The 25,930-nt window shown below is 36.1% G+C and overlaps 1 protein-coding gene across 2 annotated transcripts in view; it reads left to right on the top strand.

The window, feature by feature from the left end:
* Positions 1 to 1,461: 1,461 nt before the first annotated feature.
* The window catches only part of LOC114251326 (glutathione hydrolase 1 proenzyme), a 58,103-nt gene continuing 33,634 nt past the window's right edge, over positions 1,462 to 25,930 (top strand). The window contains exons 1-2 of one of the 2 annotated variants that reach the window (XM_028185547.2): positions 1,462 to 1,799; positions 7,053 to 7,133. In XM_028185547.2, the coding sequence (XP_028041348.2) occupies positions 7,069 to 7,133 (65 nt within the window). In that variant the 5' untranslated portion in view covers positions 1,462 to 1,799; positions 7,053 to 7,068. Of the gene's footprint in view, positions 1,800 to 7,052; positions 7,134 to 23,430; positions 23,625 to 25,930 lie in introns of those variants that run through there. The other variant, XM_028185545.2, reaches the window with a different exon arrangement.

Raw genomic sequence — 25,930 nt, 5'->3', positions numbered from 1 at the left:
CTTCACTGAATCTAACGTATCGGAATGGCGAACAACTGAGAAGATCCGGCGAGAAACTCTGTGGGCTATGTCAGTGGGGTAATTTACTCGCCGAGCCCTTCGTCGCAAGTGACGTGTTCGACGAGGACTATGACCGGTGCTTGGGGTAAAAGCGCCGTTAGTGGATCGGGAGGATCCGTAATCACCTGGTAGGTATCAACAATGACCGGCTGCTGTATTATTTTAGTTAAATGTGTGTAAGTCAGTAAAATCATACTCATTAGATATGCGTATGAAATTCATTAGAATGTGCGAACTCTTTGAAACCTCATACTAGAAGCCGGCCACAATCAAGGTTTTTTGAATGGAGAAGTGTCCCTGAATTCAAGATGCGAATACACACAAGATGGAAATTCAGTGAGAAGTGTATACATGAAAAAAAGTTTTAATGATTGTCCGATCGAATTGAAGCTTGTGTTTCGCACTTAAGGTAACGTTTTTTTCACAGTCAAAGGTATACACGGGATACGTGTAGAGAGTGATACAAATGTATTTCATAGGTCTGTGATTTGGTATTAATAAAGTTTGAATCACGAACACTCAAGCGCTGCCAGTAAGTTCAGTACTCATAAAATTGATACAACAACAAACGACCATTTCATTGACCCAATGATTTAATTCGCGTCCTGTGACTGTGGCTAAATTGCTCAGCGAACCATGTCTTTCAAACGGTGCAGAAAACGAAGTGCACACGAACTCTTTATATTGAATTCAGTCGTCAATTTATCTAAACGAATATTTATACTATTTTATAATAACATAATATTTATAATAACTCGCTACGAAATCGTTGATAGCTAAGGGGCTATTCCAGGTACCCACGGGGTTCAACCTGGAAGGGTTCGCTAACACTAGTCTTAGTAAGAGCACTGATTCCCTGAATCTACTACCGGATCGGATTCGCGAACCACAGAGAAGATTTGCCGAGAAACTCAGTAGGTTGTGGTATCTATGGGCTAAGTTGCAGAAACAACAAATACGTTAATTAATGCAGTAACTCAGAAAAATTAATATAATATAATTAGTAGAAATTAAACTTAGCATTGCACATCGCGAACGTATTCTAAAAATTAAATTTTCGGTATTAAAAATTCGGTACAAATGACACGAAATAAAACCAAGAAAATTAAAACTAAAATAAAGAGCAGTCTTGTTGAATAATAAATTACTTAATTAGTTTAAAACGACGAAAACACAAATAAGTTTATTTATTTATTTAGTTCTTATTGGGAAACAAAATTAAAACTGAAAATAAATGACGAACGTAAAACATTATGTTTTAAGAAATGCATAACATGTCTACAAGTACATTCTCAAGACTAAATTATGGTCGTCAAATTTCTCGTACAGAATCCCGTTCTCGCGTCCGGTTGAACCCTAAAAGGATGCGTCCACGAGAGCTACAAGTAATTGTAGTCCCGAGTTATTTCGTTCCACGCCATCGCTCGCGCAAGCGCTTATAACGTTGCAGTTGTAAAATTATTCTCGTCAAATACAAAAGTAATTTCGAAATCGAGTTATGTAAACTCGACCTTTAATGTACCACGCTTAGAAATTCACTGAACCGCAGCGTTCGGTTGGTCGAGGTCTTCCGAGTGAAGTTTTATTTGATTGTGAATAAAAAAATATCGCGAATTCTTTTAGTTATTGGAATTGTGTGCTTTATGTCTACGCAATATAAGGTGCGGATTACTTTAAAGACGTCGAAACAGGTGTGCAAGTGACGCTTCTTATCAACATTTCAACTCCTTTCGAATAAGGTAAGCTGTTCACGCTAAAACCTGTATGCTAAGCTGCGTTTTATTACATTAAAAAAATAATGAATATGGTAATTTATTAAATTAAATTTAATAAGTAACGTCAAATGTTTGAATTTTATTTGATTTGTAAACTCTGATTTTAAATGATTCTCTGAGTATTTCATTATTGTTCGTAGTTATTTTATTTTTATATTCTCTGGGAGGTCGTGACTTCGTCTGCTTTTGTAGAGAAATAGAAAATCCGGCGATTTCTAATCTCTAATCTAGTTCTCTCCAAGATTTTTCAAACAACTTTTTTAACTAAATTATTAGGTTTAGTTGTATCTGTGTATCTTTCAACATAATTCGCACCGACTTCAAAACGTCGGATAAATTTGAAAACTCGCAAACGTATCAAGGATAGAATATTTGGAAGGATTGACAATGCAATGTTTTTTTTTTTACTTTCGCCTGAATATTCTAAGCTGCCAGTGCTGATTCTACCAGGATAAAATAATAAAATGATTCTTTTTAATTCGACTTGCTTTTTAAGCCTGCATTTTTAAAACGAAATTAACTTATTTCATCAACGTTCTTATTTACAATGTGTGATTAATTTGCATAAATTATACCGCAAACAATAAGGTGGATATACCGCTGGATGAAATAGCTGGTAAGGACTGGATGCCAAAGGCAAGAAACCGAAAAGAAGAGAGTGCATATGAAAAGACCTATACTCAACATTGGGTGGACGAAGGTTGAAAAATAAGAAGAAGAAGATACCGCAAACAACATAGGGAATTTCCCAGTTCTCATCTCACTGCTCGGCGCATGATGTGTCTGTAGTTTATCATGACCCCATCCATAACTTTTCATGAAATTGCCACTTCTAGCGGTCTCCACTCTGGCTCAAAGCATCTGTGTACTTAGCAGCTTCGAAGTGGTAACCGAGGGAAACGTGGAACTTGAATGTGGAAGTAGCGGCCTTGACTACTGGACATAAAATCCCCGATTAAATTTAAACAGACAGCTTCCCTACAGACCTAAGCAGTATGCTGATAATTTCTCGAAGATACCCCACCAGACTACTCAAAATTATAATTTGTAGGAGCATTTCTTGGTAAAAGTGTCATGATAGTTTGATTTATCTTCTGATACCACTGGACAGGCCAATTACGTAAATAGCCTAGAACATTTAATGCAAATATTTCTTCGTAACGTTGACGTAACTCATTAGGATGTTGCATTCTGTTTCCCAACGGTTGTTGCTATATAATTCTACAAACAAGAGATGTTTTTATTCGGCTGCTTCCCGCGGCGGATGTGCAGTACGTGATAATTCGATACGGGTTTCGTGTTTTAGATTATGTTTTTTGTTAGTGCAGTGTAGCACAGACGGGCACGGTTTGATAATACTGATGCTTTATACCTTCGTCGTGGAGGTCGTTCGTGATCACGTGTTAAATAAGTGTTTATTTAGGATAGTCGATACCTGCCTAAGTATTTGAAGCTCGGCATAGTCACTGTTATATTCGGGGAATGGAAGAACATTATTTAATAAATAAATAAAAATATCTGAAGCCATGTGGCCTAAGTGATAAGATGCCCGGTGTACTGGTATCGATTCGACTATACTCGTGTTCAATTCCCGCAAGAAAAATGATACCTCATGTTGGTATTTCTAATGAAACACTTAACCCATGTTCACTAATGACTTCTACAATTAAAGAATAAAAACACGCAAAATAATAACTATATAATTTGCAATATTACCGAATCGGGTGGGTACAATCTTGTCTATTTCTGTCGCGATTCATGTCTTCCGGTTTTAAGGAACACCAATTGAGGACTCACTCCAGTCTGGTGAAGTCGAAAGGGCACCTCGGAGCTACCGGTGATTAGAAATAAAGAGCCCTCACATCTCAAGGTGGGTGTTGGCATTTGTATTGTGATGCCTATTGGTGGATGTTCAGTAACCATTTAACATCAGTTGAACCGTGAGCTCATTCACTAACTCAGAAACTTTACTTCAATAGGAAAATAATTCGGAAAATTTATTTTCTGCTTCAAAGTGTCTCGCCCATTTGACACAACCGTTCGAAACAAATAGCTTACGCTTTCGCCAAACGATTGGTACATTTTTTTAGCCACGATGTTGGCTTTCTATTTATAGCTTCGACTTCCACGGTTAAGGTGTAACATCGTTAAATAAAAATTATAAATTGCGTGATTACTGGTGGTAGGACCCTCTCTTATTTTCCCCTACCTAAGCTGATGGTCTTAAGAGACCATTTCCGCGTAACTTTAACGAGTACGTGAGCTCACGGGGCTTAAACCTGACGATGTTGCTAACACTAACCCTAGCAAGAGCCGTGCTTCGCAGAATCTACCATCGGATCGGAAACGCGACCCACTGAGAAGATCCGGCGAGAAACTCAGTGGGCTGTGTCTGTTGGTTAATTTAATCGCCGAGCCCTTCGTCGCAAGTTCGGGTTCGACGAGAATGATGACCGGTGCTTGGGGTATCTAAAAGCACCGTTAGTAGATCGGGTGGATTCGAAATGATGTGTTTTGGGTGACGTCGACTGTTTACCATTCGGTCCGCAGGATCGGGAATGGTAGAACCTCTCGTGAGTCCGCATGGGTAGGTACCTTGCTTATTTGTGCCGAGAAGCAGTAATGCGTTTCGGTTTGAAGGGTGGGGCAGCCGTTGTAACTATTCTGAGATCTTAGAACTCTTATCTCAAGGTGGGTGGCGGCATTTACGTTGTAGATGTCTATGGGCTTCCGTAACGGTAACACCAGGTGGGCTGTGTACTCGTCCACAACTCTATACAATAAATAAAAATTTGTTAAATTTCCAGGGTTGTTAATTGGGAAGATATTAGGATTTCCGATTATGCGTCTAAACTGGTGCCCTCGTGATTTGTAGTCTTGATTACTTTTATATTGTTTTATAAATTTACGTAAATACCTAAGGATGATTCATTGGACAATGCAACTGGAAATTCGACTCAATGTCACAAGGTGGCTTTGCGTTTTGATTTCAATGGGCTCACGTAATTCAGTCCAAATTGGTAGTGAGCATGTCTGCTTATCAACGAAGTTCTGAAAAACTGTAAACAATGCAGTTAATAATATATGGCTTATCTCGGAACTGCAGGTCATAAATCCTTATCATCGCCGTGTTTTTCTTACGCCTACGCCAGATACCGAACCTGCCACAACGCAGTTTTGAAGGCTTTTAATTAAATAAATAAAATTTGATACTTACGTTAATATTTGTCCGTTATTGCTATTGTAAAATGCGTAATAATACATAGTTAAGTTTATGTAGTTTACATACATCGCTGGACATAGATGGGATTTATAGGGCATTCTTTACCAATTACCCTAGCTGATTCAGAGAATTATGGTAGGAGTCTTCGGTAAATAAATTGCAAATACATGTACTATCTTAAAATATACAGAAGCTTCATATTGAGAAGGCGGCACGACATGAAAACCCTCTTATCGTGGCCCCTGGAAATTACATACCCGATCCTGTAGACCGAATGGTAAATAGTCGACGTCGCCCAAAACACGTCATTATGGATCCTCCCAATCCATTAACGGTGCTTTTAGGTACCACAAGCACCGGTCACCGTCCTCGTCGAACCCATCGCTTGCGACGAAGGGCTCGACGAGCGAATTAACCCACAGACACAGCCCACTGAGTTTCTCATCGGATCTTTTCAGTGGGTTGAGTTTCCGACACGGTGGTAGATTCTGCGAAGCACTGCTCCTTGCTAGGGCCAGGGTTAGCAACACTCCGGTTTCAGCCCCGTGAACTCACCTACATGTTAGGGCGAAGCTGAAATAGCCTCTCAAGGCTATCAGCATAGGTAGGAAAAAAAAACTGAAGCATTACTACTTACTTACAACACTTAAATAAAAAGGCGATGGCGTCGTGGACTGAAGTGTTGAAAATAAAGTGTATCTGGTTTGACCAGGGCATTGGGATTCTACCTCGGGGCCTTCCTCCGTAGACCTTGCCTGTTACCAGTGGCTTTTCTAAATTCTAGGTATACCTACAATTTAGGTGTTGTAAGGTTTGTCGTAAAATAATTAAAAGAAAATTTATCATGTTAAAGTTAAGGCGATTTTCGGATTGCCAAATAGCAATACTATTGGTGGGAGCAATAGCAGTAGTGGGGACGTGACATAATAAAATTGGCGGTAGTCTGAAAAAACGGGACAGAAAGCAGTGTATTCGGTAGTAAGCAGATATCTAAAGATTGTACAAGGGGAGCTACAAATAAAGCAATACAGAATTAAATGAACTATTGCAATCTGTGTATTATTTCCTGAATGTTGGAAGTGGAGTTTTACAGTATATATGTCATTTCTTTGTCCTGTATTGCACTAGGTGGGAAGTTGAGCTCATGGGCTACTTGATGGTGTGTGATTATTGGAGTTTTTACCCCTACGTAATCGTTGGTAGATTAAAGGGCTATCCCAAATACGCGCGGGCCGGTAGGTGAGCTAACGGGCTCAACCTGACAGGATTGCTAATACACTATCGACTACTACAGACATCCTGCTTTAGAATTAATATCCTGCCTCGATGTTTGCTAAGCGTTATAACAAGTCCTCCTTCAATCATGGTTTACGAAGAATACTCAGCGGTAGACTGCGGCTTGCTGCGTTGTAGCATTGCTAATGTCGCTGAGCACTGGTAACCACTCACTATGGGCCATATCATAGTCTGCAAGGGCAATGACCCCTTCAAACCGGAACGCATAACTAGTAACATTCGATAACTTTTTTTTTATTGCTTAGATGTGTAGACGATATCACAGCCCACCTGGTGTTAAGTGGTTACTGGAGCCCATAGACATCTACGACATCATTTCGCCATTCACCTTGAGATATAAGTTCTAAGGTCTCAAGTATAGTTACAACGGCTGTCCCACCCTTCAAACCGAAACGCATAACTGCTTCACGGCAGAAATAAGCAAGGTGGTGGTACCTACCCGCGCGGACTCAAAAGAGGTCCTGCCACCAGTAATTACGCAAATTATGATTTTGTGGGTTTCATTTTTATTACACGATGCCATTCCTTCACCATGGAAGTCAATTAGAATTATTTATTAGACAATAATGTTCCTTCACCGTGCAAGTTGTTTGTGAACACGTATTATGTAGTTCAAATTCGATACGCGTTTGCTGTATTCTGATCACACATACTTCATTAAGTAAAAAAAACATCGACTGATTTTTTTTTTGTTTCAGGTTCTTAGTTGTAAACATGACGATTCGCAGCATGACAGTTACTGAGGCGAGAGATGCGACTCGAAAACATTGCTGTGCAAGGTACGTAGGCGCATACAATAAATGAATCATTAATATCTTTACAACATGGCATAGGGACGGGCAAAGGATTTAATTTCGAACACACGTCTTTAAAAAACAACATTAATATTCCCTTTTAAAGAGTGTTAGTATCGGGCGCTCTTAGTGCAAGATTTCTTAGATAAACTAAAAACTCGATTCTAATGTAATGAAATAAAAGTATAGAAATACAACAATAACACATACATACATACATACAACAGAGCAATAAAAAAAAAGTTTTTTTTAAATAGATCAGTTTGTACGTTATGACCAACGCTTCTACTGATTATAATCTACTCATCTCACAAAGCGTTTTTTTTAATAAAACGATTCTTCGTAATTACAAAAGAGACGTTGGCATTCCGCGGTATCAATGAGCCGTAACTCTTAACACTACAAATAGGAAGAGCTCCATCCTTTCTGAAAAACAAAATATGTTTCCAAAATTAAAATACAATTATCCTAAACGTCTTAAGTATATGTAAAATTTTGTCATTAGTAAATAATTGTAAGGTAGCGCCCTCTGTGAATTGATATTTTAATTTCACGTATAATCCTAAATTAAAATTCACTACAAGAGCTTTCATACACACGTTAGTATTAAAAAATCTCACAGATGGCGCTGTATTAAATAGTATGTATATTTCTGTCTCATTCTTTGCTGGCTTCATCCTACACATTTTTGTATTTGTGTCTCTTACCTGTCGTTTTTTCCATTGCATCCGGTTTGAAATCACAGCGATTCTAAAGAAATTTTCACTTCAATAAAAAAAAGTACACAAGTCACGAGTTTTTTTTTTAAATTGCTATTGCTAATTCGAACTCACGGCCCACGATTAAATACCGCAATCCTTCAAACATAAGGTCAACGTCTCAATTATTGAAATTATTGAAAAGCTATTCCTATAACGGTAAACCAACTCTTCAATTTCATTATTATCACATAAATTATTTTCTTAGGGACGACATTGAAAATAAATGGATTTTTTAATTATTAGATGAATTATGGATAAATGAATGGTAAATTATATAATATTACTAGCTGACCCGGCAAACGTTGTCTTGCCATATATAAGATTTCTAGAGAATTTCTAGTGTAGAAAAAAAAATACTAACTTATTTGAAGTGTATAAGGATGTGGAATATGAATGAAAAAGGCCTGGAGCGCTGTGAACGATGAGGGAATGTTATTTAAAAATAACAAAACACCAAACATTAATTGTTTTAATTTATTAAAAGTAATAGTTATATATATAATTAATTCATTACATAATATTAATCTCTTAATGCTGCAGCGTGAACAATATTTTTTGTTAGCCCGTCTTTAGCTAATACAAACAAACTTGATGGTTTACCCACTCGAGAGCATGCAACGCATAATTGTCCGTGTGAAAAATATGGTGTGCTCTAATTTAAGCCACAAACAGACATTGTTTGGCCTTGGGATTTATTAATAGTCATTGCAAATGCCAATCTAATCGGAAATTGAATACGCTTAAATTTAATTGGCACATCTGTGGGTATAATAGGTATTCGTGGTATCAATATATTTTCACCTCGAAACTTGCCATTTAAAATGGTGCCTTCGATAACTTTTTTCATTATTTTTTTAATGTCTAATCACGTACCGTTGCATAGCCGTGGCGGGTTCAAATTACGAAGCAAAATAATTGGAGATCCAACCTTTAATTGTAAGTTATGTGGTGGCATGCCTGGCAAATCCAGTGAGTTCAAAAACTCTGTTGGAAAATTTACAGCTTCAGTGTCATCGCAAACTGTATCAATACATTTATATGATACCAAGTCCCCTGGCAATAACTGTTGTATCTTCAGATTTAAAATGTCAACGTCCACATGTTTTGCAACTAACATTGCTCTTTCTGCAAGCCACTCGAGATTTATGTAATTCGTGTGTACATCGGGAAATATTTGTTCAATGAGAGCATCTTGCGAATCAATGATAGTGCAGAAATCATTCGCTAATTTTATGTATTCAGTTTCAGCTATAGTGACTTTTCCATCGCCGATATCGTTGTTTTGAGAATGTTTCAGCGGATGGATCTTGAAGCATTTGAACGCGCATATTTACTTTCAGCTGTACTATTTCAACATTACGCCACAATGTCGATGATTTTAAGCAGGCGTTGATTTCATCAGCGTATGTTGAACGTGGAATGACGGGAAGTGTTTGTCTGAAGTCACCTAAAAGGACTAACAGAGTGCCACCAAATAGTTTGTCGTTGTTTTTAATATCTTTCAATGTCCTGTTCAACGCCTCAAGCGAATGTTTGTGTGTGTACATTCATATTTTCCACTCTAAGCACCGCCATCTCACTGCCTTTATGGACATAATTGCAAATGTATTTGATGCTCTTCACAGAACTGCAGAACTCAACATTAATATGAGCATTGTATGTTTTGCTCAGCAGGGGTGAATATGGCACGACCTAACGATTGTCAATATCAATGTCTGTGTTGCTGATGTTTTTAATAAATGATTGTCCGCCATTATCTGGATTCCTTCGACGATATATTGGATATCCGTTGACATTTGTGATTGTATCGTTAGTGAAATCTTTAGGGAAATTTTTTGTACATTTTTCATCTGACATGCAAGGCGATGAACTAAAAATGTTTAACTACTACGCTTGAAGCATAAACACTAATAATAGCCGAAAACTGTAGAGGTAACATCCCTACTCCGTGCTGTTTACAGGGTGAGAAGTGACACCGGTAGACACATGGAGGGGATAACTTACCAAGTGATAATAATTGATGTTATCGAGCGGGATAGAAAATGATTAAATTACTAAAATGGCTATTAAAAAAAAAGGGTTGATCGTAGAAGGGTGAAAATTGAGGATTGTACGTATTTTTGTATGTTGTATCATAAAAAAATAGAAATAAAAAATTTTGTCTAAAAAATAAAAAATTAAATTTAGGGGTGGACTACCCCTAACATTTAGGGGGATGAAAAATAGATGTTGGCTGATTCTCATAGATACCGGATAAGCACAAAAAATTTCATCAAAATCGGTCAAGCCGTTTCGGAGGAGTATGGCAACGAAAACTGTGACACGAGAATTTTATATATTAGATAATATCTTGCACTGCACTAAAATTCGCATGTCAAATAATGACAAAGCATACCCGCTGCTTTTAACTTATGTAATAACTCATTTTCACTATGCTTAGCGAATAAATGATTTCTTTCTTTCTCTTCTTTCTCTTTCTCAATTCAAAACGTATGAAATGTTTGAATATCTTAAAAGTGCCCAACGGAAAGCACAAAGAAGGGACGGTATTGTTCTCTGAAGATTGTAATAGCATAGTGGGATGGCCAGCCGCTATGGGTGTTAAGGTGTATTCTGAACCCTCGTGGATGGACACCACTATCGTGTCTGTTTCTGCGGCAAAGCGACTGTGCATAACGGCTTGAAGAGTCGGAGAACGTCCGTTATAAAATACAAACCAGACTTTAGCCCCATTTTTTAATCGGCGCTATCGTTATGATGGTTATGAAAGCAAACGGTAATAAGAGAGGTCGTCCTAAAAATACTTGGATGTACATGTGAAAGAGGATAAGCGAGAGAAGTGTGTGAGTGCAGGAATGACTGGCGCAGCATATAGTGAGATAAGAGCAAGAAGAAGAACTGTTTAACGTTGTGATGTCCAGGGACTTTATTAAGCGCTTAACAACAGGGAAGCAATGAACTCTACTGATTTAAAGCAATAAAAAATATACGATACAAAGAAACGTCCTCGAATTTCTTGTAGGAAAATGTACGGTAAATAATTATCCAGAATAAATTGAAACACACAACGTGAATACTGAGTGAATTACCTTATGTTATCTTAACACTGTAAATAAAATATAATTTTCATATCGCGGTCGATATAACCGGTTTATGTTGGTAATGAAAATATGATCAATGCCATCGTAACTCGCTTCGTCATGATCAAAGTCATCGTGAAGGTCATCACCTCATCACCTCCGTTTCGTTTCAACATAAATAGAAAACAACAACAACAAGAATGATATGTTTAGATGCAATTAGCGGTGCGAACAGACGCGATAACCTAAAAACAAATCTGGAATCCGGTCGCAGCGCCACCTATCGAATTAGATTGTGAATGACAAACAACTTAAATACCTACACGAAAAAAATCGGTTCAACCCCTTATTAGGAAGACTTCAGTGACAAACAGATTTCATTACAGAAAAAAAAACCTGCGACAACAGGCAAATTAAGAAGACTGTTGAAAACAGATCAATTAACTTGTAGCTCCGTTATCATCATCTATTGGACATAGGTCTCTCCAAATTTACACCACTGAGTCCAGTCTTCGGCTTATCCTTCCTTATTCCTCCACTTATTACGGGGCATCCTTCGAAAGTCATTGAACTACCAAGCCCAGGGATGATACTACACTTTTTGCTGATACGCGATCTTCGCTTAACAACCCATATTCTCCATCGCAGCTCCGCTGTGACTATCGCTAATTGTATGAATGTTTACCAGTGGATAACCCAAAACTCTCTTACCAAGCCTTGTTCTGAATATTACAAACATAACGAAAAATACTTGCAAGCCCGTTGAGCGCTTCCCAAGTAACGCTCCGCCGTACATCTGAGAATTGATTTTTATTCATTCAATTAAAGCTCTAGATGCAGCACTAAAATAGCTTAGGTTTCCAAAAAAGCACTACCTACCCTGTAATATTTAGCTTTTGTATTGCATTAAATAATCATGCCACAGTTCTGTACTTAATGATCTTCTCCTTCTTAAAGTCTCCCCACCACCCCCTTAATATTGTTTCACTATGAGCGTATTGTAAAACAGCACAAGTGAGCCATCACCATTCTTCATACAGTTTTCTACCACAAATCTGCTCCGATATGAAGAGTATTATTTTGTATTTAAAATAAATACCTGGTAGCATCACAAATGATCCACCTCATGTCACAAATTGGACATTCACGTTCACTTGGAACTAACTAGGACCGTAAAATCTTCTGGCCATCATCATAATCAGCCCACAGTCGTCCACTGCTTCACATAGACTTCTCCCAATTTACAACAGGGAGCCCGATTTTTTACTTCTAGCCATGGCCTACTTTGATAATTAATATAAAAAAAGTATAAAAGCTCTTTCCACATTAGTCTGCTTTAACAAAGTAAGCATGCCGGTGCCCGCTGCCAGACAGTGTATCCTGTGCGTATAAGCGGAAGTATTCTGTCTACATACTAATTACATTTACATAGTAATCACATTAACGTCAATCATGAAGTAAAAAAGAGGGTAAAAAGGTATGTCTGCTCTAATAAAGAATAAAAAAAAAGGTCTGTCGGCAATCAATAGTTTTTTTTTATTTATTGCTTAGATGGGTGGACGAGCTCACAGCCCACCTGGTGTTAAGTGGTTACTGGAGCCCATAGACATCTACTACGTAAATGTGCCACCCACCTTGAGATATAAATTCTAAGGTCTCAAGTATAGTTACAACGGCTGCCTCACCCTTCAAACCGAAACGCATTACTGCTTCACGGCAGAAATAGGCAGGCCGGTGGTACCTTCCCGTGCGGACTCACAAGAGGTCCTACCACCAGTAAAAGTAACATAATAACATTCAGGGTAATCAATGTTCTAGAGGTGTACGAAACGACAAAGCAAGGATGGCTATCTGAGATCGGTTAATCGAAGACTCGTTTTTTTTTCCCAAACATTTGGATTTTTTAATCGATATTCACAAATCAATCGATCCAGTGAATCTGTTTTTTTTATTTCAACAATAACACAACCACTAATCTACCTACTTATTTAGAGTTTTGGGCCACATGTGAGAATAAATTCCTCACAAATAATATAATTTAGTAATTCATAATTACAACTCGTTTTTGTTTGTTTATGAAAATTTATAAATAAAATTAATTATCTGTGAAAATGTTCGGTTATTCTCTTTCATATTTTCCATTTACTTAAAACCTTTTATTGACTAATAAATCTTCATATTATGCCCTTTTTTGTGAACCGATTGTTCAGATTCCGATTCGAATCGATTTCAAGCTCGATCCTTTTTTGGGGATAATCGCCATCGCATGTGATTTTTCTGGTTATACCGAAGAAAAACCCTCCCTTCAAATTGAGAGAACGCGACTTCTTCGCGGCAGAATTTGGGAGGGGAATTGCACCTACCCGTGCAGGCCTACTGTACGCCGTACTATCGGTAATTACGCAAATTATGTTTTTGCGGGTTCCATTTTTATAATATTACTCGACATTATTCTTTCAACATCGAAATCCTTGGAGTACAATCAATTGCACGGAAAAATACAGCAGGAAAATATAGCCGGATGGTTGTACTTTTGTAATGCTGTATCACTGTGCATTGACATCAGCTTAAGTCTAACTTTACAATAATTCGTTTAAAAACTATCGTTATTTCAAATTTACTCTCGGAAAAATTCGTCCGCTAATTTGCTGTCGCATTATGAAAGACACTTTTATCATTTTTTCACACTATCTGTCTAATTAGATGATTTGTTTATTGAAGACAAACACGAAATAACCTTGTAATACAATTAGTTGCAGTCGGCGGTCATCAAACTTAGGTGATTTTGTCGTACAAAGAAAAATGAGTCAAGGGTCTAGTTAAGTTAGGCATTATTAAACGACCATTGAGTTTCCTACCTCTGTTTTCGTAAACATAACGCATAATAATTAAATATAAATGGGAATTTAAATTAATATAAATAATATAATAATCAATATACATAGAGTAATTAATTATTATTATTTTTTGCTTAGATGGGTGGACAAGCTCACAGCCCACGTGGTGTTAAGTGGTTACTACGTGAATGCGCCACCCACCTTGAGATATAAGCTCTAAGATCTCGGTTCGGCTGCCCTGCCCTTCAAACCGAAACGCATTACTGCTTCACGGCAGAAATAGGCAGGTTAGCGGTACCTACCCGTGCGAACTGACAAGAGATCCTACCACCAGTGAAATAAACCAGTAAATATTCATCATCAGTCTACATATGTTCACTGTTGGGCATAGATCTCCGTCATGTTCGACATTATGTCTGGTCCAACAGTGGCTGCGTCCAGCTGATTTCCGCGACCTTCAACAAGTCGGTCCACCTAAATAATATGACTGTTTGCTTAGTATCATCCATCACGTCGCCAACTCGTGACTGCACTGCCTTATGGTTCGTTGCAATAGCAAATTGATTGTTCACTGATGCATTACATAATATCCGTGTTTTTTTTTATTTGGGCATGAAATTCGACATATAACTTTTTCATAATTCGAATGACTTGAATTGCAAACGTATATTTTATTTATTTATTTATTTATTTATAACTTCTTATACTATAAAGTATAAAGGCGGACTATATTAATCTCTTCCTTTTATTTATTTATTAGCTTTTAATCGCGGCTTCCTTCGCGTTAATTTACACCTTGTGCATCAACTAAGGTACAATATAGATATTAGTTTAGAATGCTTTTAGATAACAAAACATTTCATTTAAAGGACTACATATTATGGATGATTTACTTATTTACTTACACTTTTGAATTGATATCTTGATCACATGTCTCGAGGTGAGTGGTGTCATTGTATGAACTCAAATCTTATACCTTTAAACGAGCAATTCTTGTATATATATAATCTGAATCTCGGAAACGGCTCCAACGATTTTCATAAAGCTTAGTATACGGGGGATTTCGGGGGCGATAAATCGATCTAGCTACGAATTATTTTCAGAAAATGTTGTTTTATTCGTGTTTTCAATAATCAACTCTTCCCGACATCTATTGGCGAATAATAATACTATTTTTCTTAACTGACCGCTTTAAAAACACAACAAGATGGCGTTATGAAAAAAAAAACGAGCAAAGCTCGGTCATCGTCCAGTGACTACTTAATACCGGAGGGATCCTGAGCTCGATCAATAATTCTAAAAATACAAGGAAACTCGGATTGAAATCTAAATTTTTTGACTTGAATCTAAATCTTTCGGGAAAAATCTCAGCGTAGAATCTGTGTGAAAAACTACGCAAATGTCTACACAATAGCAGCCTCAAAGGAAACGGTTTTTGTCCACAGTCATCCTCTGCCTAGTAAATTTATAGCGGTCAGTTTACTACCGCGAGAGCGAGCGATCTGCCGCATCTAGTGATCGCGATCTTGAATAGGTATTTCAAGTAATTTTCCTGAAAAAATTGCATCTCGACGAACAAGTAACGATCAATAGACGAGCGCGCGTTTCTCAAGCGTGATTATCGCAATCGCGAGTTCAATCAGTATTAATTAATTTGTTATTATTATAATATACATTTTAAATAACCTTGAAGTTACGGGATTCTTTATACGACGACTTCTAGAAACGGTAGCCTGCGCGAGTGGATACAATCATTGTTTATATCTGACGCGTAGCTATGCTTTCCGACTGAAATCTTCAAAAGCCGCTGTAGTAAAGCAATTGATTCTAAATTACGGTTTACCACTAAACTCATTTAATTTTTTTGTTATTCAATTAAGCGCTTTGATCTAGGTCACATCATTCTAGACTCGTCGCGACTTTACAACCAAATCGAAATCCGGATTCACTACTTTTTCAAATCGGTACATACAATAAGGACATGAACTAGAAGATACGGGTCTCCAGTATCGAATCAAAAATGGCAATAAATCCGTTTAGACTGTTTCTATGTGGTGCACAAATTCAAACCAATGCACTTCGTCGTTCATATACCTATCTGTAACTGTATTACAAATCCTTACAACATCCTGGAATTAATTTTAAAAAATGATTAGAAATAGGTGAGTTGGATACGTGAATGTTAAGTATACGACAACAACAGAACGATGATAGAGACGATGCAGGCTATGGAGCAATCAGGTAACTGATTTGCTTCATGTCAAATCTTATTACCGGTTTAAATTGGATCTTGACAGAACGTAGATCTAGATCTTTCGCGTTATTATCGCAAACAATTATGACTAATCACTACATTGAGCTTACATATATCTAAAATCTATATACTACGTCTTAATCTATGGAATCGCCGTTTAGTATACTTACCGAAAGTTAGTCTTTTTTATTTGTTTTGCTATCACTTGATCATTAATGTTGTGAGTCGAGCTGCTGCTGTAACGGAACTGGTATTCATAAATACTGGTATTTTTATAGGGTTCATATTGATGAAAATCATACAAATATGTGTATAGTGAAAACAAAACACTACATAATCAAATCATATTTTTCAAATAAAACTCATTTAAATTTAGAATTATTGCCATACATAAATTTGATTTCAAATGACCAGTTTTGTTAAACGGTAACTTCATACGTAAAGATCTACTATTATGTAACAACTTTACGGGGCAATTCGCTTCGCTTGTTACCAGTAGTTTTGTAACAAGTCTCCAACCTTGTATACTGATAAGGAATATTTAATTCGCTTTTTTTTTCATAAACTTTGATTGTCGTTTATGCATTCAATCAGGAAATATGTTTCGCCAGCGGTTCAACCCAGGCCACAACTGGAATAGGTTATATACTTGCCTTTTATTTCTGGTGGTAGGACCTCTTGTGGGTCCGTGCGGGTAGGTACCACCACCCTGCCTATTTCTGCCGTGAAGCAGTAACGCGTTTCGGTTTGAAGGGTGAAGCAGCCGTTGTAACTATACTGAGATCTTAGAACTTATGTCTCGGGGTGGGTGGCGCATTAAACGTTGTAGATGTCTATGGGCTCCAGTAACCACTTAATACTAGGTGGGCTGTGAACTCATTCACCCATCTAAACAATAAAAAAAATGGGCTTCAGTCATAATAGTTGTTTTTTTTTAGAATCTCGTTTTATCCGTTATATAGGTATTACATTAATTTAGTCGTTATTAGAGATAAAGTACAGCAAACAATATTTTTAATTTTTCATACTTTTGAACTAAGAAGTTTCTTTGAAATGGGTCCAGCATTTTTTGTGTAATTTTGAAAAGAGCATTAATGCAAAAACGTATGATCAGGATCAGGTTCGAAGATGACGAAACGAAATGCCTACAGAAGCGATGCAACGCCACATCTCAATTGGATTCTCCTAGTTTGGTCTTGGCGGAGAACAGATGACTAAATCATGAACATTGATAGCATTTTCGTGTTTTGAATTAAACTTAAACTAAAATTAAACTTTTTAATTAAAATTAAACTTTTTACTTCCAATCGAAATTCATGCGTCAAGATACCAAACGACGTCTAACGGCGTGTTTAAACATTTTGGTATTTTTATTTTGAAAGGAATTACCTTCGGGTTTCTTACGATTATCTTAACGATTGAATCAATTGAACTGAGTTTCTAATCGGCGGCTGGATCACTTTTATGTTCGATTCTTAAAGCACCTCTTGAATGTTTCAATAAAAACTATTCCGATTTGATTTGAATTAAAATATCAGAATGCATTAAATATTGAACGCGTATCTAATGTATTAATAGGCATGCTTTCTTCGCATAAAGTTACGGAAAATAATGTAAATTTTTAAATAAACAAATGAGTGCGTTGGCAAATTCGATTAAAAACGTGATGCAAATAAGAAGATAAATAATCAATAGTTGCGTTGACCCAGATCTAGTTAGGAATTCAGTAATTAAACTTTCAATTAGACAAAGCAAGTACAATTTAAATAAATAGTGCAAATGCATTTTATTTTGTTTTCTTTTTGCAAAACGCCAATCATGTTCTTGTACTTGTTGTTATTTATGGATATCACAAACAATAGAACTAAAGAATGTCGTTGGACATTTAGCTGTTGTAATGTCTTTTACGAACAAACGGATCTTCTAGATCGGAATGGATGTACTCGCCAAATCTGGGCATATAATATATCAGTTGGAAAATTTATATCAAATTGACGCAAGACAACCTTATATAAAAACTCGTATGTATACAACCTATTTATAGGTAAACCGCTTGGGGCACCAGTTATCAGTTATGTAATAATGTCTTCTGATTTACATGATGAGAAAATAATAAATAATAATCACTTTAATAAAGTTGACTTGAGGTTATTCTCATTCCAATACGACATTCCACGACTTTGGGAAGGATCTTCACCCTGTGGTATCATATTAGAAGGCGGGCAGTGAGTTTGTCTACTTATCTACGCAAAAACACATACACGTATACAATTTTCCTCCACATTGGGTGTTGTCAAGTTTCAAAAGTACTAAATCGAGAAAAAAGAACAGTATTTCTAATTATTGATGTGAAACATCTATAGCCGCACGTAAAACCGATTTCTGGCGTGGCGACGTCGCCATGCGCAATCGACTGTGCGATTCTCTCCCACTCGATCCGGCGTAAAGCCATCTCTCTCGCTACACTGAGCTCGGATACCTATAGTGTATACTCCGTAGTGTATAGTGTTGTTTACTACAGTACACATAACCTGTGTTTTACTTGAAAACAAATAATTTTTTCGTACTATTTTATTTTATCATTATGACATATTTAGTTCCTGTCACAATCTGTTCTTTTCTGCATATTACTTTTACAAAATAATGTCGATGTTTCACATCTGCCAGGCGTCCCGTGACGGATCACATTTTTTTTTCAGAAGATAAGGCACGTTGATGCTCCTAACATTAATATACAAAAACAATTTCATTCGACAAACACATATCGTCAAAATTGATTCACACGTTACACAAACAATCACAAAACAGGTTGAGTTAAATCCTTCAATGATTTGTTCAATAGCAAAAACAAAAACAGCCAAAATAACAATCTTCTCTGTCAAAACAAGTTAAAAATTAATAATCAAAACGGGATTTAATTGTGTCTGAGCTCTATTTAGAATACGTTATGTTGAACATTCGGTTTAACCAAACACAAAATCATTCTCCTTATGATGCAGAATTCGATTGTTTACTATATAGGGTGTACTGGAACAGTTGACGAAGAGACAGTTGGTAGTACTACAAAATCCTAAATCAATATTTATAAAAATGAATTGCTTTTCGTTAGTCTCGCTAAAACTCGAGAACGGCTGGACCGATTTGACTAATTTTGGAAGAATTTTGGTCTTGAATTATTTGTGGAAGTCCAGAGAAGGTTTAAAAGGTAGATAAATATGAAAATGCTCGGAATTTAATTAAAAATAACAATTCTGTTTTTCCTTTGATGTGTCCCAAGTCGGATTCCTTTTGTTTGTTTTAAGTTTATTTCATACAAAAGTTTAGGTATTTTATTTATCGATTGAAGCACTACGAAGTCTGCCGGGTAAGCTAGTATAAAATAAAAGAATCGCGATTAAAAAATATATTTTAGAAGCGCTAAATGTATTACAGTATATGTATATATACAATCACAGTAATTAAAACGCGGTTGGCAGAAGGGATCGACGCCCTCGGGCGAACGCAGGGAGCGATCGCTACTGCCTTAGCTTTTACGGGTTGCTGCCAGGCTTGCAACGGTAAGCAGCGGCTTGGCTCTGCCCCTGGCATTGCTGAAGTCCATGGGCGACGGTAACCACTCACCATCAAGTAGGCCGTATGCTCGTCTGCCAAAAATGGGCAATAACAAAAAAAAAAAAGTCGGAATGATTTAAGGACACCAACGATTTGGATACACATACTGAATGATAAATATAATATAACAGATATATTTATATAAATAATAATAAAATACAGGAATTCTGAAAATATTACACTCCTTTTAAGCTGTCGTTTCCAAAATACTAAAACACAAAGCATCACTAGGAGTTTAGTAAAAGAATTTTAAAAATAATTTATAATCTATTCACCAAGCTAAAAACCATAAATTATATCTAGGTATATAAAGTTCTTAGAAGACGTAAATTTAATAAAACTAGTTTTTTTTTTTACTGAGTATTAACTTACATAATTATCATACTTAACTTATTATTTTTATTATCATTTTGTGTTACATAACGATCATTAACTCACATTATTAATGTAGATTGAAACGATTCTAACATTATATTATATAATCTATATTATAATATTCTATACATTGAATTCAAACTCCGACCTTCATTCACTATGTGAAATAAATAATGAATTATTTATATTTATACTTTGTGTACAATCATTTGAGCCTTACATCTCGTGAGGAATCGCATCTCAAGGAATGTAGATGGTGGATTCAAATAATCATAAGTATGGGCTCCGATCACCACTCAATACAGATTCTGATGAGCTGTGTATGTAAAATGCAAACATTGCTTAAAAGAAAAAGGGTCGTATGTCAAGTATAGTGTGAGAATGTTTTTTTTAAAACAATAAAACCTGCCAGCATTCATAATAATATGTAATAATCATAACGAGATTTTTGTTGCCAGTCACATCATCATAACTGACGTTTATTTGAATACAACAATTACCATGAACACAGATGCTGTTGATAAACAACATAAATGGATATAATAATACGAACGCTAAGTATCTGAATTTAAATACTAGTTTCTAAAGAATGTAGTCTAGACTCTAGATTATTACCCACACGTAATGATTAAATGCCAAATGAGAACGACGTTTTTAAGACTGTTTATTCCATACAATAAAAATCTAGTTTGAATTTTAATTAAATTCTTATTATTGGAATCGAAACAACCTTATTTGTTTATAACTTTAAGCAAATCGAACAAATTGCAGACTTTAAAACCTGATTATTAAAATAAATAAAATTATTTAACATCAAAATAACGACGAGAAAGGTTAACGCTACCAGCGAAATCAATGACCTAAAATCCAATGGTTTTAATGGATTTACAAGGAAACCACGAAGAAACTGCACTACAAGAAAATGTCACTCACCTTAACATTGTGCGGATAACCTTAACCGTCAGTGAGAACGAAAGCTGAAAACCATTCGGAACGTCGGAAATAACATTATTAATTTAATAAAAGCATTACTGAACGTAAAAGTTTAGGTTTTATTACTACATTTTCATTATTAGGACTAAAAAAAAATTGAGGGAATATGATTTCGAACAACCCACTTTTCGAACTTAAAATCATTATTGTCGAAAAGGCTTAAAAAATACTACCACCAATACGAAATAAACCGGTCAATGCACTCTATGAAACTGAACATCGATACACAGACTACTTATAACTAAAAATAAACAGACAAAATTAACAAAAAACCCAAAGTTGAGTACAAAAAATTATTGAAACAGTGAATTACCACACTCGGAAATATCCGCTTGTCCTGTTTTTAAAGTTGCGATCACTCGCCGAGCGCTTCGACAAAACAAAAGATAAAATCTTCACGCGGAATTAACTTTTTATTTTATTACATTCATCAATTTTCATACATACGAATTTTGAATTGTAGTTTGACAATTTTATCAAATTAACAAAATCTTGTATTTATCGTACTTATATGTTGTCCCGCAGTTTCGCCCGGTTGCAGATTGTTTTTTTTTTTGCGCCTTTTACCTCGTGAATACACAAAAGGCATGCGGTAGATGTAATAAAGCATTGAAGTAGAGTGGTTGGAAGTGGAACACATGACTGCTTCGGAATTATACAGGATTTTTTGCGTTGGTTTTATAATTCTCCTTTTTCTTGCCCTTATTACAGATTATGTGGGTAAGGTCGGTTAGGCGTAGCATAAGCACAAGCCCCAAACATGCTGCCTAGGGATTTGACATTAGTTTTACGACTGGCCATTTTGTGTTTCTTTTACTTCATCCGTTTTTGGTTCTATGAATTCGAATGATTCATTAAATTCGATAATTATATTATTATGCGGTTTTTCTTATATGTATTTTCAACATAATAACAAAAATAACACGAAACGCGTCATGTTTTGTTTTATAATCCACAATGAATTATGTCCATGGATACGTGCAAGGTCTATTCTAAATGTTGGTTAATTAAATTAGAAATTCTTTAGGTGTGTTTTCACCACTGAAGTATGAAATCTAGGTCTATGATTTTCACAGACAAAAACCTGCCTATGGCATTTTGACAATGACATTTGAGTGTTTTTTTTTTTAAATTGCGGTTCGAACATCTATCAATTATTGCCAAAACTGGCCAAAGATTAATTAGGTGATCCAAAATTTTTTAAGTACTTTTGCTCGATATTCGTAAGAATCATAGTTTAGGTAAATTAGATAAATTATCTTCATTTCGATTTCCTACTTCCCGAACAAACAATGATATGTTTCAAAAACGTAAACAAACTCCGCCGTTTATACGAATCCACATTACCATATAATATATATGAGTACGAGGAGCTAGATATTTCGTTATTATAATAATATAATTCTGTAGACGACTTTTGCTTTTCTAATCTTTCAATTAAATAGTATACCAATTTTGTTATAGGATATGTTTTGTTAATCTGTAATCTAATATTGTTGTGTAATTTGTAATATAATGAAATATTTTAAGGAAGGTATATTATTTATTATTTCCTATCCTATGATAAAGATGACCTTTTGATTTACCGATTTATGGCAATCGATTAGGTTTTTAATTTACCATGTCGAGGGAGAAAAATACTGTAATAAAAACCCAATGATTTTATAAAAAAAAAAAAGAGTAGCAAATAAACAAATAAATTTGAAGTCGTTGTGGCTTATAGGATAAGGTAGCAGGTGTACTCTAATCATTTCTCACATGTTCACAAATGACTTCCACAATGACGAAATAGCATCGTCTAATAAAATTAAGCCCGCAAAATTTTTGTAATTTGCGTAATTGCCAAAATAATCCACTAAGTTTCTCGCCTTATCTTCTCAGTGGGTCGCGATTCCGATCCAGTGTTAAATTTTGCGAAGCACTGTGACTGCTCTTTGTTAGGACCAGTGCTAGCCAATTCTCTCGGTTGAGCCCGTGAACTCATCTACCGGACCGTGAGTAGTTGGAATAGCTTTTTAGACCTACAAGCGACTAGGTAAAACAAAAAGCTAAAATAGTTGAGATATAGATAGACTTTATGTCTCAAAGTAGGTAATGTCTATGAGCTTAGGTAACCACTTACTACCGATGGTTCACCGGTCTTCACAGTAAACATAAAAAATAATATATTTTTTATTTTTATGAACGTAAATTTTTTTTGTGGCACTGGCTCCCGGTCTATTTTACTACCGATGGTTCTCCGGTCTTCACAGTAAACATAAAAAAAAAATTTATTTTTTATTTTTATGAACGTAAATTTTTTTTGTGGCACTGGCTCCCGGTCTATTTTGCGATCAGCGTGTGATTTTGCGAAACCTGTATCATTCTCAGACCACCGCTCGCGGATCGTTGATGTTTGTTAAAGTATATAAAGCTATCGTTTGTAACAATTAAATAAATCACGCGAATAAAAAAATGTCCGACCGCCAACTACTACGAGAAAGTTCTATGAAGAAGCCCGGTAAGCCGAATGTTTTGAAGAAAAAACGTCATGTTCTCATCAAATTGCCGGACGATGATTTCAGGTAAATTATGATCTATTATTATATTTACAAGTAGCTTGAGTAAGTTAAAATTTTTTTTTTTTATTCTGATTGTGTTTCGAGCAAAGTTTTTTTTTTTATTGGTCAGTCAAGCGGACAAAGCAAACGGCCTAAATATAAATACTGAATAATAAATAAAAATAAATAAACTCGATTGTACAAAAATAGCTAACCAAAAAAAGAAAAATAATAAAAAGTATTTTAAGATACAAATCCTTTAATATGGTTTACTAAATTGAATGTTATCAAATCAAATCAAATCAACTAACTGCTGTTAGTGCAATAAGTGCCCTGTGTATTTTTTTTATTTTATTTTTTATTGCTTAGATGGTTGGACGAGCTCACAGCCCACCTGGTGTTAAGTGGTTACTGGAGCCCATAGACATCAACAACGTAGACGCGCCACCCACCTTGAGATACAAGTTCTAAAGTCTCAGTATAGTTACAACGGCTGCCCCACCCTTCAAACCGAAACGCATTACTGCTTCACGGCAGAAATAGGCAGGGTGGTGGTACCTACCCGTGCGGACTCACAAGTGGTCCTACCACCAGTAACTTGGGCAGTTTAAATACATACAAAGCATACAAATGCGTTTTATTTCTTTGCTTGTCCCCAGGACTTTATATCTGTAGATTTATTAAATCTGAAGCACAATAACTAGAAAAAAAATTAAGAGTTAGAGGACCATTGGTGCATATCATATTCTCGATTAACCTTGAATCATCCCTATGCCATTTTTTTCCTCAATATTGGATTTCGCATATTTAAATTAAAATAAAATTATTTATGTTTCAGTAATAATCCATATTTACAAATAAAAACTATGAAATGATTATAAAATAATTCATAAACACATACGCTAATAAATACACAAATGAAAAGTAAATTCTGGTCACTATCGTAATTTAAATTTCGGTTTGGATCCGGAGTGCTCAACATGCAATCCGGTCCAGTGCTACCAGTAATGACGCATACATATATTCCAATTGCTATTCTTGATGATCTTGAAAACTTCCAAATTTTAATCGGACGCTGTAAGGTCATTTTACTCGTATTTTTTTTGTTTCCATGACTTTTTTTTACTGTATGCCGGCATTCGACTCCATTAATCGTCACAACGTAAATTCAACTTATGGAATCGAAGTCTAAATCAACGCTAGATTATTTGAGCCAGCCTTCAAACAAGGATCACTTTGCGGCATACGGTGTTTAAATGTTGTTACTCTTTTACATAAGCTGATTAGCATACTTATGCTGATTGATGATGCTTTCATCTCAAATAATTCGTCAGAGCACTCCCTTTTTTTTTTTTTTTTTTTTATGATTGAAACTTTACTGTTGGCCCGAAGGCCTTTCCAGTTTCACCAGGACAGGTGGGCGAGCAAAGGCTCAGCCAAGAGGGGTGGGATTTGCTAACAACTGCCCGAGCGCCTCCGAAGGAGACCTAACAACTCAAGAGCAATTGTTTCGCGAATGAATCTACTACCGGATCGGAATCGCGACCCGCTGAGAAGATCCGGCGAGAAACTCAGCGGGCTGATGCATGGGTTAGGTTGCACGTCGATCTCTTTGTCGATTTCGACGAGTACGGTTACCGGGGTCCCTAAGCCTGCCCCTAGTATTAGAGCTGAAGGCATCTAATGCAAAGGTTATTGGATCTGATGGATCCGTAAGGACGTGTCTAGGGCGTCGACGGTGACTGGCTCCTGCATGATCAGAATTCGGGGAGTAGTCAGCGGCGGCAACAATAAGGCGATTATCATGACGCATAGCCTTATCGAAGTAAGCACTCCCTATGGAGCATACGTAACGTGACCATACGTCCCGCTTTCATTTATCTGTTGTGCATGTGTTTATTAGAAAATTACCGAATACGTACTTATCCTAAATCCTTGTTGTATTTATTAATTTATTTATCGTATGGCATGTGGAAAAGTACTTTTTTGTTGCGAAATTATTTATAAATATTATTTTAAGGGCAAGTTGGGATAAGGGTAAGATACCATAATAAATTATTTCAAGTCATTTTTAAACCATATTTTTTTATTTTGAACTTAAATATTACATCTTACCTCGACATACCCTATATATGTATTTATTTATATACGAAATTTCGTAGGCGTCCCGCTTTGACACGAAAAAAAATGGTCACGTTAAGCATACGGTACAAAATACAGAGATAACTGAAGTCCCTTCGTAGAACCAGAGGTTCCAAACGATCCGTGAGAATGGGATTATCGACAATCCGAACGGAGTCAAATGGAAGTAGCTGGTATTTGGGACGACC

This window comes from Bombyx mandarina, chromosome 08, assembly GCF_030267445.1.
Source record: "Bombyx mandarina strain Sakado chromosome 08, ASM3026744v2".
NCBI classification, from domain to species: domain Eukaryota; kingdom Metazoa; phylum Arthropoda; class Insecta; order Lepidoptera; family Bombycidae; genus Bombyx; species Bombyx mandarina.
This window is presented reverse-complemented; position numbering and strand designations above follow the sequence as displayed.